The 21,471-nt window shown below is 35.7% G+C and overlaps 1 protein-coding gene across 1 annotated transcript in view; it reads left to right on the plus strand.

Moving 5' to 3' along the window:
• Positions 1-21,471, plus strand: part of FAF1 (Fas associated factor 1) — a 478,510-nt gene that overhangs the window by 404,342 nt on the left and 52,697 nt on the right. Inside the window, exons 16-17 of the mRNA XM_047728777.1 lie at positions 10,307-10,387; positions 11,407-11,484. Coding sequence (XP_047584733.1) covers positions 10,307-10,387; positions 11,407-11,484 — 159 coding nt within the window. The remainder of the gene's footprint in view (positions 1-10,306; positions 10,388-11,406; positions 11,485-21,471) is intronic.

Below are 21,471 nucleotides of genomic sequence, written 5' to 3' on the forward strand. Positions count from 1 at the left end.
TTTTTAAACAACAAAATAGCTTAAATACACTATATTTTTCTTCGTGATTACCTCATCTCTCTCACACACATACACACACACGTACACAGAATGCTTGAATATTCACCCATACTAATTAACAATATTCCAACATTGTTAATGCTTCATTCATTGTTAGCTATTCTGGATCCTAAAATAGGCTACTAATATATAGGACAAGTCTCCCCTCCAGGAGCCACTGAGTAATATGATGGCTATTTATGTTTACGAAGTAACTGCCTCCCACACTCTGAAATCCTAAGAAGAGGAATCATTATGTTATAACAGAGGTTCCAGTACCTGTCTGCTCTGAACAAGCAGTAGTTCAATGAAAGCACCTACTGCTGCTTTCAGTACTGTTTGTATTTTTTTCACACTTTTTTATCCATTTACCTGTTGGCAGACACTTGGATTTTTTCCTACTTTAAGACTATTACAAATAAAGCTGCTATGAACAGTTGTATACAAGTTTTTATATGTGCTCTCATTTGTCTTGGGTAATCACCAAAGTCTAAAATGGCTAGATTATATAGTAAGATTACGCTTAATTTTTTAAGAAACTACTGTAGTTTTTTCCAAAGTGGTTGCACCATTTTACACTCCTATCATGAGTGCACGAGAGAGTTCCAGTGCTGTACATCCTTGTTAACCCTAGGTATGGTTAATCTTTTTAAATTTAAGACATTCTAATAGGTATATAGTAGTGTTTAATTTGCATTTTCCTAGTGATTAATAAGATCAAGCTGCTTTTCATGTGCTTCCTTGCTATCCATGTCTTTATTTTTGCCAACTTTTAAAATTGGATTATTTGTTATTTTTGCCTTTTGAGTTCTTTATGTGTTTTAGATACAAGGTCTTTTTTGATAAGTAATTTGCAAAGATTTTTCTCCCAGTTTGTGGCTTAATTTTCATTATCATTTTCAACTCTCTGTAGAAGAACAAGAGTTTTTAATTTTGGTGAAGTCCAGTTTAGATTTTTTTAAACCTGTCCTGCTTTGGGGTCATATCTAAGAAATATTTGCCTAATTCAAGGTCACTGTTTTTTCCTATATTTTTAATCTGTAATCTAACTTTAGATTTTTATACTAAGGTCTATGATCTTATGATCTTAACTATGATCTTAACTCCATTCGAGTTACATTTTATATACAGTATGAAGTATGGATTAAAATTCTTTGGTGGGGAGAAGGGGTGGAGGGAGACATGGATATCCAGTAGTTCCACCACTATTTTTTGCAAAGACTCTACTTTCCATTGAACTGCCTTCGCATTCAAGAATCAGTTGATCATATATGCGTAGGTCTCTGTCTGGACTCCATTTTATTCCAGTGGTTATTTTTGTCTATCTTAATATGAATACCTACACAAGTACTTGAGCTTTGTAGTAAGTCTTGAAATCAAGTAGTGTAAGTCCTCTAACTCTCTTCTTCTCATAGGTATTTTGGCTTATTCTAGGTCCTATGCATTGCCATATGAATTTTATAATTAGTTTATTAATTTCTGCAAAAAATACTGCCAGTATTTCTATTAGAATTGCATTGAATTTGTATATCATTTGAAGAAACTTGACCTATAAAAATATTGACTCTTCTAATTCATGAAAATGATGTATTTCTCCATTAATTTAAGTCTAATTTCTCTCAGCAGTATTTTGTAATTTTCAGGGTACATCTTTTTGTCAAATTTATCCTTAAGTTCTTCAAATATTTTATGCTATTTTGGTATTTTTAAAATTGTAAGTTCTAATCATTTGTTACTAGTATATTGAAATGCAGTTGCTTATTGTATATCAATTTTATATCTTGCAACCTTACCAAAATCACTTATTGGTTCTAATAGCTTTTTGGTAGAATCTATGTAATTTTCCATATCTCTAATCATTTTATTTGTGATAGAGTTTTACATCTTCCTTTTTATTCTAGATGTCTTTTATTTCCTTTTCTTGCCTTAGATATGAAAATCAATCAGTGTGATTCACCATATGATTATCTCAATGGATGTAGAAAAAGTATTGGGCAAAAGCTAATCCATTCCTGATACAAACTTTCAGTAAAATTGGAATAGAGTAGAACCTGATAAAGAACATCTATTTTTTTTATTATTTTTTTAATATTTTATTTATTTATTTGTCAGAGAGAGAGCGAGAGTGAGAGTGTGAGTGAGCACAGGCAGGGGGAGTGGCAGGCTGAGGGAGAAGCAGGCTCCCCACTGAGCAGGAAGCTTGATGCAGGACCCTGGGATCATGACCTGAGCCAAAGGCAGACGCTTAACCGACTGAGCCACCCAGGTGTCCCAAGAACATCAATTAAAACAACAACAACAAAAAAAAAAACCTACAAGCTAATATTTTATTTACTGCTGAAAGGCTGAATGTTTTTTTGCTTAAATCAGGAAAAAGGCAGGGATGTCTCTTCATAACACTTCTCTTCACCAGTGATATAATCTAGCCAGTCTAATAAGCAGTAACTCTCCATTCTGCTCCCTTCAGTTTCTAGTACTCTCTGATTTACTTTTGGTTCTAAGAATCTACCTACTCTAAGTAACTCATGTAAATGGAAACATTACATTATGGCTGAATAATATTCCATTGTGTCTGTATACCATATTTTGTGTATCCATTCATCTGATTACAGACACTTAAGTGACTAGAGTGAATAGTGCTGCTATGAACATGTAATTATTGGCCATTTATATATCTTATTTCAATAAATGTCTTTTCAAGTCCTTTTCCCATTTTTTAATCAGATTGTTCATTTTTGTTTTCATTAACTTGTAGGAGTTCTAGATATTAAACTCTTATCAGATATACAATACATAAATGTTTCCTTCCACTCTGTGAATTGCATTTTCACTTCCTTGGTAGTGTCTTTCAATGAACAAAAGTTTTTAATTTTGATGGTGTCTAACTTACTTATTTCTTTTTATTGTCTGTGCTTTCATTGTCATACTAAAGAAATCATTGCCTAATCCAAGGTCATGAAGACTTTCACCTATATTTTCTTATAAAACTTTTATAGTTTTAATTCTTAATTGTAGGTCTTTGATCCGTTTTGAGTTTTTTTTTATATTATGTAAAATAAGGGCCCAAGTTCATTCTTTTGTAGCTTACCCAGTACCATTCATTGATTCATTGATGTCCTTTCTCCTTTGAATGGTCTTGATACTCTTGTCAAAAATAAATTTATCATGTATGTGAGTTTATTTCTGGGATCTCTTTTCTATTCCATTTGTCTAAATATCTGTCCTGGGGCACCTGGGTGCCTCAGTTGGTTAAGTGACTGCCTTCGGCTCAGGTCATAATCCTGGAGTCCCAGGACCGAGTCCCACATGGGGCTCTCTGCTCAGCAGGGAGTCTGCTTCTCCCACTGACCTCTCTCCTCTCATGCTTTCTCTCTCTCTCTCTCTCTCTAATAAATAAATAAAATCTTTTAAAAAAATAAATAAATATCTGTCCTTCTGGTACTCTGATGGTTTATTATTATTATTATTATTATTGAAGTATAATTCACATGCATTGTTATGTTAGTTTCAGGTATACAGTATAATGATTCAGTAATTCTATACATTACTGAGTGTTCATCATAGTAAGTATATTCTTTTTTTTTTAAAGGGATATAGGAGAGATTTAATTTTTTTTTAAGTTTTTTTTTATTTCTTTTCAGCATAACAGAATTCATTGTTTATGCACCACACCCAGAGCTCCATGCAATACGTGCCCTCCATAATACTCACCACCTGGCTCCCCCAACTTCCCACCCCCCGCCCCTTCAAAACCCTGATTGTTTTTCAGAGTCCATAGTCTCTCATGGTTCATCTCCCCTTCCAATTTCCCTCAACTCCCTACTCCTGTCCATCTCCCTATGTCCTCCATGTTATTTGTTATGCTCCACAAATAAGTGAAACCATATGATAATTGACTCTCTCTGCTTGACTTATTTCACTCATCATAATCTATTCCAGTCCCATCCATGTTGCTACAAAAGTTGGGTATTCATCCTTTCTGATGGAGGCATAATACTCCATAGTGTATATGGACCACATCTTCCTTATCCATTCGTCCATTGAAGTGCATCTTGGTTCTTTCCACAGTTTAGTGACCATGCTGCTATAGATGGCCCTTCTTTTCACTACATCTGTATCTTTGGGGTAAATACCCAGTAGTGCAATTGCAGGGTCATAGAGAAGCTCTATTTTTAATTTATAGTAAGTATATTCTTAATCCCCTTTATTTCACCCATCTTACCAACCTACCTCCCTATTAGCAGTTTGTTCTCAGTGCTTAAGTCTGTTTTTTTTTGTCTCTTGCTTGTTTTTTTTTTTTTTAGATACCACCTATGAGTGAAATCCTATGGTATTTTGTCTTCTCTCTGTCTAACGTATTTCACTTAGCAACATGCCATCCATATGATCCATCCATATTGTTGCAGATGGCAATATCTCATTCTTTTGCATGACTAATATTCCATTGTATATAAAAATGGATAAATTACTACAATGTTTTTATTACTGTAGCTTTATAGTAAGTTTGGTAATCAGGAAATATGACTCCTTCAACTTTGTTACTTTTTAAGATTGTTTTGGGTATTTGGAGTCCTTTGAGTTTCCATACGAATTTTAGAATGGGTTCTTTTTCTTTAAAAAATACCATTGTTATACCTAGTTGTTTCTTAAAGAGATTTAAATTTTTGTGTAGATACAGATTTCCATCTGGTTGGTATTATTTTCTTTCTACGTGAAGGGCTTTCTTTAACTTTTACACATGCCCTTTGTACATCTGAAAAAGTCTTTTTATTTCATTTTCAATTCAAAGATATTTTTACTGAGTATAGAATTCTTAGTTGATACATTGTATTCTTTCATTGCTTTAAAGATGTTGCTCCATTCTGTTATCACTTGCACTGTTTCTGAGAAGTCCTTTCATTCTTAATTTATTCCCCTATACATATTATGTCTTTTCTGTGGTTTCAAGATTTTTCTTTTTATAATTAATTTTATGCAGTTTGATTATGATGTGCCTGGATGTAGCCTTCTTTATGTTTTGTTTTGTTTTAACCTGGGGCTCATTTAGATTCTTAGATCTGTGGCATTTTAGTTTTTATCAAATTCAGAATACTTTTGACCATCATTTCTTAAAATAAGCTTTCTCTCCCTCTTCCCCTGCACCCTCTTCCCAGACTCCAATTACACTTATACTATACTGCCAAAAGTTATCCCATAGATAACTTTCTAGTTAAGTTATCCCTACCTTTCTTCAGTCCAGAATAGTCTTTTGATTTTAATTGGGCCTCTAGGTTTCCAACATGGGTAATCTATCTTGTCAGATTCCATATTGCCTCCTCATTTACAGCTCTAATTTTTCGGTTTCCTCTTTATTTCTGGTACCCAGGTATTTCTCTTTCTTTGCTTCTTTCTTTCTCACATGCTGAGTAATACTTTTTAAACATCTTTGTTATATTTTACCTATCTCTAAGTATTTATATTTAGAGAATTTCAAGTTATCTTGGTCCATACCTCTTCAGGGATACATATCAGGGCCATTTCCCTGCTTACCAGGGATACTTATCAGGGCAAAGAGCAAGGTGTACATTCTGACATGGGCATTCAAGAACAGATCAATACAATATATGTATGTGCATATTTGTGTATGTATTTGGTAAGTATCTGAAACAAACCTAACCATTGTCACTTTCTTCAGTTTGATAATTCAGCATTCTGCATTAGTCTTTTGGGTATTAACTGAAGATTACTAATTTTAAACACTACCAAGGAGTAACAAGTTACAGCTGAATTCCATTTCTGGTTAAGCTGCTCATTTAGGAACTATTTGACAGGTCAAAATATTTTCATTATTTTTAATAGTTTGTAGGAAAATCTGACTCAATGGCTACTGTCTCAGATGAAGAACTATACTGAGCCACCTATTATGTCACAGTGGGAAGAAAACATAGGCTTTGGGGTGACAAAGACTAGGTTTGAATTCTAATTTTTGCACTTTTTTTTTAAAAGATTTTATTTATTTATTTGACAGAGAGAGAGAGAGAGATCACAAGTAGGCAGAGCGGGAAGTAGAGCGGGGAGGGAAGCAGAGAGGGGGGCAGAGCAGGCTCCCTGCTGAGCAGAGAGCCCAATGTGAGGCTTGATCCCAGGACCCTGGGATCATGATCTGAGCCGAAGGCAGAGGCTTTAACCCACTGAGCCACCCACGTGCCCCTAATTTTTGCACTTCTTAACAAGTCATTATAATACTCAGGTAAGAAATATGTGTGGATAAACATTACTAGTTTGACTACTTAGAGGCTCCACAACTTCAGGTATATACCTGTTGAGCACTGAAAATTCCATTCATTCATCTAACAAAAATGTATTTATGCTTGCCATATGTAAGATAGTATCCTAGATGCCATAGGGAATAGAAAGACATATCAAATGGATTCTTTTCCCTCAACTCACAGCCCAGGTAGGGAACAGTGAGACAAATATATAAATGTGAGTGTAGCACAAAGCAGTATGAGAGTAAATGAAAGGCTCCAATGGAGGCTGTCACTTCATTCTGAGCAATCCAGCTTCACATTTTGGTGTGATGAGGAGTATTTTGATGCCAAATAACCCAAGCCACAGCCCAAGCAGCACCCCAGGTCTATTCCTGAACCTGATTATCCAGCTCTTCTACTTCCACAAAACATACATGTATTTCTGGTCACTTTTTCAAATTTGTACACTCAGATTTAAGCAAGGGGATACTCCACAAGGACTATATTTGTAGGATGCAGGAGAAGTTCCAAGAGGTACATCTATAGACTCTGAGAACAAGTTTGTACGTGAAATGTAAACCACAACACCTGGAATTTTCTTTTTTTTTTTTTTTAATTTTTATTTATTTTTTAATTTTTTTTTCAGTGTTACAGAATTCATTGTTTATGTACCACACCCAGTGCTCCATGTAATATATGCCCTCCACAATACCCACCACCAGGCTCACCCATCCCCCAGCCCCCTCCCCTCTAAAACCCCCAGTTAGTTCCTCAGAGTCCACAGTCTCTCATGGTTCATCTCCCCCTCCAATTTCCCCCAACTCCCTTCTCCTCCCCATCTCCCCATTTTCTTTTTAAAAATTTAATTGTATAGAATAATGTGGGGGAGATGCCTAAACAGTGTTCTGTAAGTCCCCAGATTGGAGATGACAGTAAACAGGACAGTTAGAAAAACAAATATAAAATCGACAAGACAGAAAAGAAGAAATGATAGCCGTTCACAAGCAACTACCAAACACATAAGTAGCTCTGACCATAATAAATTTAGAAAAATTCATCCTGCGCCACATGCCTGAGCTAGCCCTTCTATTTGCGATAATCAGGGAGAGCTGTGAGCAGAGGAAAGAGCATTGGATTGCAGCCGGGAGGGGAGAAGAAACTGTCAGGAGACCTGGATTCAAGTCTAAGCTCTGCCACTTAATTGGTAGTCATGTATAAATCCTTTATCCTCCGATGATTTCAGTTTCTTCATCTTTATAGTAGCTCTTTTGTACATGTCAGTCTCCTACATTTCTAAAACTGTATGAAAAGCTGGTAGGATTTTTAATGACAGAGATGATGGAGCAGGAACTATTTCAGATAGAAAGAGAGTGACATTATTTAAGGAACAAAAGGAAAATAATGCAAAATTTGAACACTGAACTCTTCCCAATAAGTTAGTAGGCTCCAAAAAATAATGATGAAGGTGATCCAAGCATGAGTATCCACGTTTTCCCTTAGCAAACTGTGGCCTGTCTCTCTATCCTCAGTGCTAGTGTGATGCCTAATATTAAAGGGGAGAGATGGGGAAGGAAGGAAGCAAGTTAGCTGCTTCAGGAAGTCTCTCACAACAGGTGCCACATTTTGTGGCAGAGATCCCTGGATTTAATGGCCTTTCATATCTGCAACAGTCTGTTTTAAAACAGCTGTTTACTTAGAATGCTTTTATTATCAACTATACTTACGTTCAAAGGGCTTCCAGCTGTGGTGGCTTTTAGAAGGTCCCTTTGTTGTACATAGTGTCATAACGTGTCATTTCTGACCAGCCAGTCGATTTCATTGACTCAGATGGGGCTGCTTTGTGAATGAGCTGTCTTCTTCCTCCTTAATTTCTACTGCAGACAATAAATATTTTATGCCTGGAAAGACTATTTATTCAACAAATGCTTATTTAACACCTCCCCAAAACTAGGCAATGTGTGAAACACTTGGAATATAGAGGTGTATAATATAGACAAGGTCCCTGTCTTTATGATGCTTACAGTGTCATGGGAGAATCTCACACTAAGTAAATGATTATATGATAATTAATTAATTGCAATTGTGATAAATGTTTTAAAGGGAAAGTACGGAATATTATACAAGAAACCTAAACTAATTTGGAGGGATAGGGTCAAGAAAGTAATGTAAAATTAAAATTTTAGACATCCTAAGTATTTCTCCATTTGAAATACAGAAAGATAAAATTACTCCCATAGGTTATACTGATTATATTAGGGATTTCTGAATTTAGAAAGATAGACTTGTCCACAGAGGCATAAAATCCTTAGAAACCCAATCCTTTAATTTAAAAAATGACTGAAAAGGGAGACGTTATTTATCCAAGAACACACAGCTTGCTACTGGCAGGGATTGGACTTAAACACAGACCTGCTAATCCCCCCCATTACCTCTCCTCAGTGACTTAAAAAATAAAGACATTGTATATCAAATATAGATCAACCATGGCCAAATGAACTGTTAAGTGGCTACTGTGTACAAACTTGGATATTGAGTGGGAGAAAGAATTCAGAGTAATGAATTAAGCAAATGCTAATATAAATAGAAATGCACAAAATATGTCTTATCATGCTGATTGTATCTGGTCATAGTAAAACTTAATGTATACACCAAAGTGGGAAATACCCAACTGGAATTAGTGAAAATATATTTAAAGGTATATGCTTCTATTTCTCTAAAATATAAATACTAATGGCTTCATGCAAGCCTCCAAGTTGAAGTTTTTAAAACCCATTTTTATTCATGTGTAGTATTATACGACATGTAAATTATCCTTGAAAGCTTTGCAGCCTGAGTGGTCTCTCAGGTGGTTAAATATTGTTCCTGATATTGTGTTCCACCATATAATTCATATAGCATACCGTTTCATCATAGATAGTATAGCAATTACCTTTCGGCCAGCAACTTATAATTCTTCCAAATTTTTTATTTCAAAGATTGGGAATCAATGAAATGTTACTATTTATATCATAGATTTTGGAATTAGATGACTCATTGCAACTAAAAAGAGATTGAAACTTCAGAGAGAAGCCCAGTCTTGAATAGGGATTATCAGTGAGAGCACCTAAGTATATATTGAATTGGGGAGCCAAAAACTTAGAAAGTATTAGGTTAAGCCATATGAAATTTTCATTTTTAGAGGTCAAAAATAGTCAAATATTGGTGACTTTATATGATTCGCTCAGCTATTACACAAAATGGCCCAAAAGGAAACCTATATTCTAATGTCAACAGGTGTGGGTATTTATTAATTTAAGTACACATGTATTGGCTATACCTCAGGATTTAACAAATGAGAAATTCTGGTAGTTGAATGAACTTTTAATTTCATATGAAGTAATGATTTAAATGTAGGTGGATGGCACAATTACTTCAGAAGCTAAAAATGTCTTAAAAGATCTTCAACTTGAATAACTGCTCATGAAATGTGGATGACTTAGCAGTTACTTAGTTCAGTAACCAGACTTTAGTGATATGATGTGGACTGTAGTCAACCAGGGTATTTTGCTTTCAGACTCTTATGCCAGCCATTACTTTCTAGTCCTTTACTCTCTCCCAGTCCTCTGCCTCAATAGTGACAGGCTCTAAGCTTATCTCAGAAAAATCAGGATAAAAGAGGAAGGGAACTAATCATTGTGAAAATGAACTGTCACATGCTTTGCAAGACTGTGTATATATTATTGCATTAATTAATTCTCACAACAACCCTATGAAACAAATGCTATTTCTATTTTACAGTTGAAGAAACTGAGATCCGGAGAGGTTAAATGACTTGCCCAAAGTCACACAGTTTACACATGGTAGAGCTGGCTCCAGACATTCTTATTTCACTATCTACTGTGATACTGTTCTTGTTTGTTTGCTTATTTCTAACCTATATACTTTAGAAGTACCTTATTTAATTCTAATTCACACAAGAGTAAGACAAGGGGATTATCATTGTTTTCTTCTATTAAAAAAGTGATATAATAAAACACATTTGAATCTTTTCCTTTAAGGATGAACGTGAAGCCAGAGAAAATGTGAAGAGAGAGCAAGATGAGGCCTATCGCCTTTCACTTGAGGCTGACAGAGCAAAGGTAGGTTTGGTCAAAGGACTTCTAAGATAAAGAACACAATCCTAAACAGTCTTTTATTATTTAAGTGCCAGCCAGTCCTTCTATCACTTTGATCCCTAAGAATGTTGGGTTTACAACAGAGAAAGCTAGATTCAGTTAACAGAATATAATTTTACCCTTGATTCTTAACGCATGGTTCATTTTGACAACACAAAGTTTTTTAAGAATCATGAATATGAAAACAAAAATGGGCCTAATATTTATTTTCCTTGTTTTTTAATCCGCCTATGGTAAAAACCTAGCAGTGTTTTAAAAGCTCTTCAGGTGATTTCTATGGTGTAGTCAGGGTTGAGAACATTGAGAACTACTGATTTAATATTTCTTGAGTACCTGCTCCTCTACTGTGCATTGAAGGAGGGAGAAATGAATAAGCCACAGTTTCTGCCCCCAAAAGAAAACTCACAATGTGGTGTAGAATAGATTAACTTAAGAACACAGTTAGCTATAATACTTATGCAAGGATTCTAGAAGTTGTAAGGGAAGCCCTGAGTTCTGTGGGAGATTAGTGAGCAGGAGTTTCAGTGGAAAGTCTGTTCCAGCTTTTTTGGAGAGCTAATAAGTAGGAATCTGTTAAGGGAGGGTTTCCTGGAAGAGATTGTATTAACGTGTACTAAATAGAGAAAAGGGGTAGGAGATAAGAGGTGATAGATGCTAATAGCAAGGAGCCAGAAAGCATGGGTGTGTGATGGAAGCTGATGTGACTAGAGCTTGACACTTGGGTACAGGAGAAGTAGCAGAAAAGACCAAAAAGGAAGACCAGTGAAAGATCTTCTGATGGATCTTGACTGCCATGCTACCCAGAGGTACCCAGGTGTTTGTGTGGGTACGCAACATTCCCTTTCCATTCTTGTTCCAGAAAAAAAAAAAAACACTTTTTAGTATCACAGTGCTGGGAATGAGCTCTTTTTTTTACCCCCTTTCTCCTTTGTAAGTAAACCAGTGTTTATTGAGTGCTGGCTCCCTTTCTCTTTTATTGACAGAGGGAAGCTCATGAGAGGGAGATGGCAGAACAGTTTCGTTTGGAGCAGATTCGCAAAGAACAAGAAGAGGAACGTGAGGTAGGGCATTAATTTCAAGTAACGTTATTCATAAGCTAGGTTTATTTCCACTACAGTTGATATTGAGGCTGTTAATATTTCTCATGACTTCTTTCCACTTTTTCCAGATTCATTTTAGTATGGAAAACCTAAGCTTTCCTTAAAGGAATCATTCCTGCTCTTGTTCTGTGGAACTCTTAGAAAGCTTGACCTTGTACTAGATTCATTGTTTTCTGTTCTTTTCTATTCCTTTTCCCTTTTCTTGCATGACCAATGCTCTCATCCTTCCTGGTTATTGTTTCATCCCGAGAATACAAAGACTATATTTTCCCCACCAAAAAACACCATGAGTTACTTCCATGACATCTTGCACTGGGCCCCTGTATATGGGGAATCCATTCAGCATGGTTTTTTTGAATAATTACTACATCCCAAAATCTTTTAGGGGGTTGGGCTACAGACGTGTGTTGTCCCCACCAAGAGTTCATAGTCTTGTAAAAATAGAATTACAGGGATGCCTGGGTGGCTCAGTGGTTAAGCCTTCACCTCAGGTCATGATCCCAGAATCCTGGGATCCAGCCCTGCATCAGGCTCTGTGCTCAGCAGGCAGCCTGCTTTTCCCTCTCCCACTCCCCCTGCTTGTGTTCCCTGCCCATCTCTGTCAAATAAGTAAATAAAATCTTTTAAAAAAATTACAAAACTATATGTAAAAGTTGTAATAGAGATTTGTCTAAAGTGCAACGTGAACAAAGAAAAGGAGTGTCGAATAGCTTCCTAGGATGGTTTCACAAAAAAGGACTTTTAGAACTTTTTCTAGACATGGGATTAATAGCAAGATTTACTCATAAAAAGAGAAAGCCATCTAACAAGTGATGGAAAGGCCTGACGGGCCCTAACTTGATCTGAGGAAAACTCCGTTAGTCATCATTCCTGGTCAGAGGATGTTTTTGAACAAGAACTATGCTAAGCACTGGAAGAGAAACAGGAAATAATAAAACAGTTTCTGCCTACAAGAAGCGATTGCTCTTGTAAAGAAGATATGACATGCTACAAGTAATAGCAGATCAAGAAAAAACTGTGCCAAATAACATAGAAGTAAAAGCAAAATACTTAGAGAGTTCACTGGCAAAGTAAAATCTGTGAAGCTTTGAGAAACAGATCATATATAGAAGAAGTGACATTTGAGCCAGGTCTTGAAAGATGTGTAATATTTCATGGTTTGGAAATCAAAGTTTATGCATATTCAGACACATTATTGAGTGTCTATCACATAAATACAAGATACATTCCTGACAGACCCTAGCCTCTGTACACTGAGGACCCTCAATAATGGAAGGTAGAAACATTTTATTGAGCATCTTCTATGTAGTAAAGGACTTTTCTAGCCTCTTACATACGCTTAGTCAGTGACCATTACAACAAGCTACAAGGTTTAGAGACTTTGCAGGTGAGAAAACGGAAGGTCATTGAGAAGTCACACATAGAAATGGAAAAACAGCTGAGATTCTTACCTAGGTCTTATGAGTCCAAACCACATGTTTTACTAACGGTTCCAGTACAAAGGTCATATAACCACTGTTTGTGTCTATAGGGAACATGTTTGCAGAGGTTTCAAAAAAGTTGAGACAGTTTTGTCACTATGCTTTTAGGTTATTTCAAGAAATAGTTTAAAAATTTAGGACTCTCGTTCTTCTTGCTCTTTTACAATGCACATGCTCTCTCTCAATAGTGTATCTTCAACCACATACTTGATAAATGTAAGGTATGCACAATTAACTGCATGTTCTGGATCTAGAGCTTGATAGTACATGTACTTTCTTCTGATGATTTACCTTATTTACCCTGGGCTAAAATTTTTTCTCTTTCCCAGTATAGATAAAGCCTGTCTTCTCATAGAAGACCCCATAAACATCCTTTAGCATACCTCAATATATATGTTCCAGCTGTAAACATGTGAGAGCGTGGGGCACAGAGCGAGGGGGAGAAAAAGTTGGATTTTGTAACTAGTCATTATTGCACTTATCCACTGATGTGCTCCCAAAGAAAACCAAGTTCAGGTAGTGCTCCATATTCTTTCTACCCACACTCCCCTGGAGAGTCACAATTAAAGACTCTTATAAATCCCATCATTAAGAAACTATTTATCTTCTGTGTATCTTGATTTAATTAAGTCTTATCCAAACTTATTTGACCCTTTTTTTCATGGAGCACCAATTAACATATCTCAGCACACTCATGTACAACAAACAGTTCTTTGGGAAAGCTGGTATTATGCAACCTCTGAAGAAACTGAGACTCAGAAAGATTATACAGTTTGCCTATGGTCACCAAACTGGTTGGACACATAATCTGGACTAGAAGTCTGGTCACCTGACTTTTCACGGTAATACTGCCTCTCCTTCTAACCAGAAATCCTAACCCATATAATTGTATTGAGAAACAAGAATGGTTTTATTATCTTAATTATCTCTAGTATTTCAAAGTCCTTTGGAAAGATGAAGTATTGAGTAGTCAGATCACCTTGGTTACAGGGAAATTCTTTAGTGGTTGGTTTTTGCTGTGTGGTAACTGTTGTAGTGAAATCAGTAAATTTAGGAAGACATTTTGATCTGGTCCTTCACTATGATAAGGAGAGACTTTAAAACTATTCTGAAGGAAAAACAAAGGATTAAAAAACTCCTGTATTTTACTAATTTATTTATTTACTTGTTCTTTGCAAAATGAGTTTCAAGTAATTTACATGAAGATGTGCAATTCAAATGGATTAAAAAAGAAAGAAAAGATAGAATAATCAGATAAAGGAAAATAAAACCAAAAGTAAGATTAACATTTTGACAACAGACAATCCAGCACACCCACCAAATGCATGTACAGGATTCTGTACATTTGCTCAAGATGGACCACAAAATTTGTTCTATGCTTCTCTTGGACTAAAATAATTGTCTATAAGTTTCACTGTCTGTAACATCAGAAAAAGGCCAGTCCCTCAAAAGGTGAGATTTTTCAAGCACTGAGACCTTCGAGCAATGTTTTCTATGGTTGGTTCCCCTTCAAGAGGAAATTGTGCAATATGGTAAATACTATCCCCAAGGATATTTAATAGCTGTAATAGCAAAAGCAAGTCATGTATAACAGCTTATAGTTTTATATAATTCAAAGTCCTAAGGCCAAAGAACAATTTAGTAAAAGCATCTCTGCAAAGACCCAAATAATATATTTTTTGGTAGTCCAGGTTAAAGGATAGATTTTATAATAACTAGAGAAATACATGAACTGCATATTCTTTCTTGAAATTGTTTTTTGCCACCAAATTTTTAGTAAGTACAGGTTTCAGCTAAGATTTTTGACCTCTTTCTATGTGCAAATCACTAAATCAAGTGCTATGGCTACTATAGTGTATGTGACATAGCCCCTGCCCTCAGGGAGGTCACTGTCTAATACAGGAGGGTAGATGAATACAAAATAACAATAGGAAAAGATACTATATGTCATAAAAACCATTAAAATAGCACAGAGTGTTGAAAATATTTGGGTGAGGATGATCTCTGATGAGGAAGGCAGCAAGAAATTCACAGAGGGAAGAGGCTTTAAAAGACTGATGCGACTTTTATGGTTAAAGATGAAGTATAAGAACATTTTGGATGGAGTCATGAGTAAACGGATGGTTGAATATATGGGAAAGGGCAGGCATGGGCTGGGTAATATGAATAAAAAGAGAAAGGTACAAGGTTTCTTTTTTTTTTTTTAAGATTTTATTCATTTGACAGACAGAGATCACAAGTAGGCAGAGAGGCAGGCAGAGAGAGAGGAAGGAAGCAGGCTCCCCGCCAAGCAGAGAGCCCGATGCAGGGCTCGCTCCCAGGACCCCGAGATCTCAGCTTGAGCCGAAGGCAGAGGCTTTGACCCACCGAGCCACCCAGGCATCCCAGGTACAAGGTTTCTTCAGGGAATAACAAATGGCCAATTGTAGAACCCTGTCTAATAATTAGATAATGTTAAAAAGGCCAAGTTTTAGGGAGTTATGGGTGAGAGAGAATAGGCACAAAGCTATTCCCTTTGTTACTGGTTCCCTCAAAAAGAAAAGAAGAAGGTTACATGTTTGCCTATCTGGAAAAAGTTTTCTATTGGTGCCTCCTCAAATAGATAATGCTAAATAATTTTAAAATACCATTAAATGAGAGAAAAAAGAGCGTGGAATTATAAGCCTTGGTACTTCCCTTTAGTTTTCTGATTTAATCTTCATAGCCATCCTATAAAACTCACTTGAGATAGTATCATCACTGTCTTACAGATGAAGAAATCAGATCACAGCAGGATTAAAAATCCTATTTTAAAATTCTTACCTAACATTTGCCTGGTAAAAGCAGAATCAGAACTCCCACTGGCATTCTTTCTACCTGTTATCCCAGATGAAGACGAAGGTGGGAACATGAATAGATTAAAGTGAAAAGCTGCTCCTTATAATTTGTGTTTTATATTATATAAGTGGCTTCATGTCACACCAGATAACACCACTACATGAGCCATAAAGGTAATCATCCCTATCAACATCATCATCACCATTCCTAGCTATTAAACAATTAATATGTGCTAAACTCTGTGCTGAGCACTTTACAGACATTATCTTATTGAATCTCTACAACAACATAATAAGGTAGGTGCCAATACATGAATATACCTTATTATAACTATAAAGACCATATATCCAAAATTTCTTAGATAGTTTCAATTTGGAATCTTTTGTTGTCTACATAAACCATTAAAACAGTACTAGAAATTCTAGTTTCAAGGTATCTAGTACCAACCTACAGACTGTTCTTCATATCCCAGAAGCAGACCAAAAGTCATATATCTGAATTTTGGTTATGACTATTTGCCTTGATTTCCTGTATTCAGCAGTGAGGCTATTTGTTATAAGCAATCCATACTCTCTAGATAGATGATTGGTTACCAGGAGTAGAGAATGGTTGTAGAATTGGGTCAGACCAATATTTCTCATATAGGATCTATTCTGCTTCTTTGATGATCACTTCAGTATCATGACTTTAAATAAGGTCTGTACATTGGGCTCCCGAATTTATATCTCCAGCTCCTCCCTTTCCCTGAACTCCAGACTTGACTATCTAATTGCTAGCTCTTCATCTCCACTTAAATGTCTGATAGCACAAAACTTAACATGTCTTAAATTGAACAACTGATCTTACCCTCCCCACCCAAACTTGCTCCTCCAGCAGTCTTCCCTATCTTAATAAGTGGAAAATCTTCTAGTTGTTTGAACCAAAAACCTTGGAATTATCCTTGACTTCTCTCTTTCATATCCATATTTAATGGGCAAATCCTATTAGTTCTACCTTCAAAATATATGCACAACTCAGATGCTACTGACTAACTCCACCATTATCACCCTCATGGAAGCCACCATTAACTCTTACCTGGGTTGCTTTAGTAATCTCCCAGCTTGACTTGATGCCTCCATTTTTGCCTCCATTTTTGCCTTCACTCTATGTCCTTTAGTAAATCCTTTTTAAAAACAATTGGCACATCATGTCTCTTCAAAAACCCACAATAACTTCATATCAAAATAAAAGGTAAAATCTTTGCAATGATTCTAATCAACATCTGTAGGATTTTTTAAAAAGAAATGATGAGCATTAGAGAGGGCATGTGATGTGATGAGCACTGGGTATTATATGCAACTAATAAATCATTGAATACTACATCAAAAACTAATGATATACTGTATATTGCATATATGTTAGCTGTTGAATTTAAATTCAAAAAAGAAATGGACAAAGTGATTCTAAAATTGATATGAAAAGGCAATAGAACTAGAAAAGCCAAAACAATTTTGAAAAAGAACAAGGTTGGAAGACTACTACCAGAGTTCAAGACAATATATCCAAGACAGCATGGGAACTGGCAAAAGGATAGACCCATAGTTTAATGAGACAGAATAGTCCAGAAATAGACTCACACATATGATCAATTGATTTCAAGAAAGGTACAAAGGCAGTTTGATGAAAAAAGGATAATCCTTTCAACAAATACTGCTGCAACCATTGAATATTCATATTTTAAAAATGTAGAAGTACAAAACAATTAAAGTAAAAATCTCCCAGTCCATTTCTTGCATCGAATGCAAAATCTAACTCAAAATGGACCATAGACCTAAAACTATTAAAGTCCTAGAAGAAAACATAGAAAATCTTCATGAAGGGCACCTGGGTGGCTCAGTGGGTTAAAGCCTCTGCCTTCGGCTCAGGTTATGATCCCAGGGTCCTGGGATCGAGCCCCACATCGGGCGGGCTCTCTGCTCCGCAGGGAGCCTGCTTCCTCCTCTCTCTCTGCGCCTGCCTCTCTGCCTACTTGTGATCTCTGTCTGTCAAATAAATAAATAAAATCTTTTAAAAAAAAAAAGAAAAAGAAAATCTTCATGATCTTGAGTTAAGGCAAGATTTTGTAGCTCTGACACCAAAAGCATAATTCATAAAATAACAAGTATCTAAACTACCCTAAATCAAAATTAATAACTTCTACTTTTCAAAAGACACTGTTAAAAAATTGAAAAGACAATCCATAGACTGAGAAAATCATGTATCTACTGTCCAGAATACATAATGAACTGTTAACATTCAATAATAAAACAGATAACCCAAATTTTTTAATGGGCAAAATATTTAAACAGGCACTTCATTGAAGAAGATATACACAAAGGCAAATAAGCATGTGAAAAGATGCTCAACATTAATCATTAGGGAAATGCAAATTAAAACCACAACAGGTACACACCAATTAGATGGCTTTTTGAAAGAACAAGCTACTGGCAAAGATGAAGAACTAGAACTCTTATATATTAATGAGGACAGTCATTAATGATAGCACATCTGTTTTGGAAAATAATTTGGCACTTCGTTTTAAAGTTAAACATATACATACCATATAACCCAGCAGTCAGACTCCTAGGTATTTACACAGGTGAAATGAAAGTTAACAGTAAAATTTAGGTTCACACAAAAATCTGCGCACAGATGTTTATAGTTGCTTTATTTGTAGTCACCAAAAACTGGAAACAACTCAAGTATCTGCCTAGCTGGAGAAGGAGTAATCAAACTGTTGTATCTATACAATGGAATACCACTTATCAGTGAGTAAGAATGAACTACTGATGTAGTTGACAACATGAATGAATTTCAAATGCAATACACTAAATGAAGGAAGCCATTTATATGATATTTATGACTATATTTATATAACATTCTAGAAAAGGTAAAACTGGGGACCGAAAACAGATCGGAAGTTGCCAGGGTCTAGGAATGAGAGAATTGTATGTAGGGGACAGGAGGGGAGGTGACAGAACTGTTCTTTATCTTGATTGATGATGATGGTTATGTAAATACATGCATTTATCAAAACTCACAGAACTGTACATTTAGAGGGATGTGTTTTATTTATATATATTATACCTCAACTTTAAAATGGGGAAAAGAATCATTCTATGGGCTACTCAAAGCCATGTATGATTTACTCACCCCTCTCCTTTGATTGCTCTCTAACCAGCTCCATCCCCCTCTTCTCCTGATCTTTCTGCTCCAACCACAGGGACTGTCTTGCTCTTCCTCAGTCAAGCCAGACACCAGAGCTTGGCAGTTATTGTGACTTCTGCCTGTAATACTTCTTTCTCTCTGATCTAAATGTCCATGTGACTCTCTCTCTCTTTTAGGCCATTTCTCGCTGGCCTACATTTTTTTGCTTATTGAGTTTTATAGAGTTGCTGGTTTGATTTTGTATCTACAGTGTTCACTGGTATTTTCCTATCATTTAGAACAATGCCTGGCACATAGGAGGTGCTCAGTAAGAATTTGTGGAATTAATAACTGTTAGCTTTAGCCTATTTCAAACTCTGCTTCAACCAGTGATAAACTGTTATTTGATGGGTACTCATAGAAGCTTAGAAGATATTATGTGCATGTCATGTATGTATGTATTTGTATATGTGTGTGTATAATTTAAGTCAGTCCTTGATTTTTATTGTAAGAGATTGGTGTGAATATCTATTATTTTTCCTGTTTAAAAAAATGTAATTGTGTAGAAACTGTCTTTTCTGTGTGTCTGTCTTTACTACCAAATTTCACTTGAAAGAAGTCCCCATTTCTCATCCCTCAGATGTGAATGTTTTGAGTATTCGTATTTTTTAGCAAAACAAAAAGTCCAAGGTCAGTTTTTATTTCCAACATATACTAGGTTTCTTTGCTTTGATACAAACCTAAAATAATGCAAATAAAATATTATATTTGTTGAGCAAACCTAACTGAAGTTTAACAATGGTGTTTATACTGTGACTGCTATTCAAATGTAGGTGTCCTTTATGTCACTGTTTTATAACAGTGTTTACTTATATGAGGCCTTTGTTTTTAGCCAGTATATTTGAAACTGAGCTACTGATGTATGTTTGTTCTTTTTTGCCAGTCAAACTTGGGTATTCAGATCCCAAGGTTGCCAATTTACCTAATATCTCTTCATTGTTTTCCTCATTGGGGCCACTGGTATGGGATATCTGAGGTCTATTTCCATTCTGGGGAAAAGCCCTAGAGGGTGGGTGCATTGAGGAAGCAGATATTGTCTGCACAATGAGTGTGGTAATGAGCTACTGTTGTTTATTCTTCTGTAGTATAATTGGTTGAGTTCAGACAATAATGTAGCATCTGTTGTTATACTGTGCAGGGAAATGTCAAAATAGAAAGCAAGCAGACAGGTGGATTAAGGGGAGAACAGGAGGAGAAACCAGGAAATATCACATTAAGTTCTGATTTAAAGTAGGAGCAGAGGGATTATAATAATGATAACACCACCACCAACAACTGTCATCTGTTGAGCACAGTATTACATCATGAGGTTCCATGCTAGGGATTTACTGAGTGCTGGCCATGTGTCGTCACTTGCTAAGTGTTTTATAAACATTATTGCACTTTTTTTTTAAGATTTTATGAATTTATTTGACAGAGAGAGATCACAAGTAGACGGAGAAGCAGGCAGAGAGAGAGAGAGAGGGAAGGAGGCTCCCTGCTGAGTAGAGAGCCCGATGCGGAACTCGATCCCAGGACCCTGAGATCATGACCTGAGCTGAAGGCAGCGGCTTAACCCACTGAGCCACCCAGGCACCCCAACATTATTGCACTTTATACTAAAACCTTTTTGAGAAAGGTATTATCAGCCCTATTTCTTTATATGGGTTAACTGAAGTTCATAAAGACTGTCATATGCCTAATAGCCAAGATTTGAACCTCTGTCATAGCCAAATCTTATTTCCTAGCCACACATCACATTTAATGATTTAAGTTTTTTAAACTACAGTATTAGAAGTCAGTATAGTGATTAAGGAAGATAATTTTTAGGAAGGGGACAAAAGGACTTCTGAGATGCTTGATCAGGGTGCCACTTAAATAGGTATGTTCACTTCTGAAAATTTATCAAGTTGTACACTGTTGCACGCTATCTCTATACAACGCATTTTTTCATATCCATGTTATATTTCAATAAAAACCTTAAAACAATGACAAAATACATGACTTTGGACAAAAGATAAGGCATTGTACAATATAATAATGATTCAAGTTTTGTTTTAAAAAGCTTAAAATAGATTATATTAAAGTATGCACAAAAATTGATGAAGAGTGTGGTGATGAAAAAGTTTTAGAAATAAATGGTGGTGATAGTAATATAATATAAATGTAGTAATATAGTATATATTACCATATATAGTATATATAGTATATATAGTAATATAAATAAATTGTGGTGATAGTAATACAAGATTGTGAACGTACTTAAGGCCACTAAGTTGTACACTTAAAAATGGTTAAAAAATCAATAGATGTAAACACTCAAATGATAGCTGTGGCTATCTCTTGATGGTGAATATGGAAATTAATTTCTTTTGTTTTTTTTTTAAGATTTTATTTATTCATTTGAGAGAGAGAGAGCATGAGAAGGTGGAGGGGCAGAGGGAGA

The sequence above is a fragment of the Lutra lutra genome, chromosome 4, assembly GCF_902655055.1.
Source record: "Lutra lutra chromosome 4, mLutLut1.2, whole genome shotgun sequence".
NCBI classification, from domain to species: domain Eukaryota; kingdom Metazoa; phylum Chordata; class Mammalia; order Carnivora; family Mustelidae; genus Lutra; species Lutra lutra.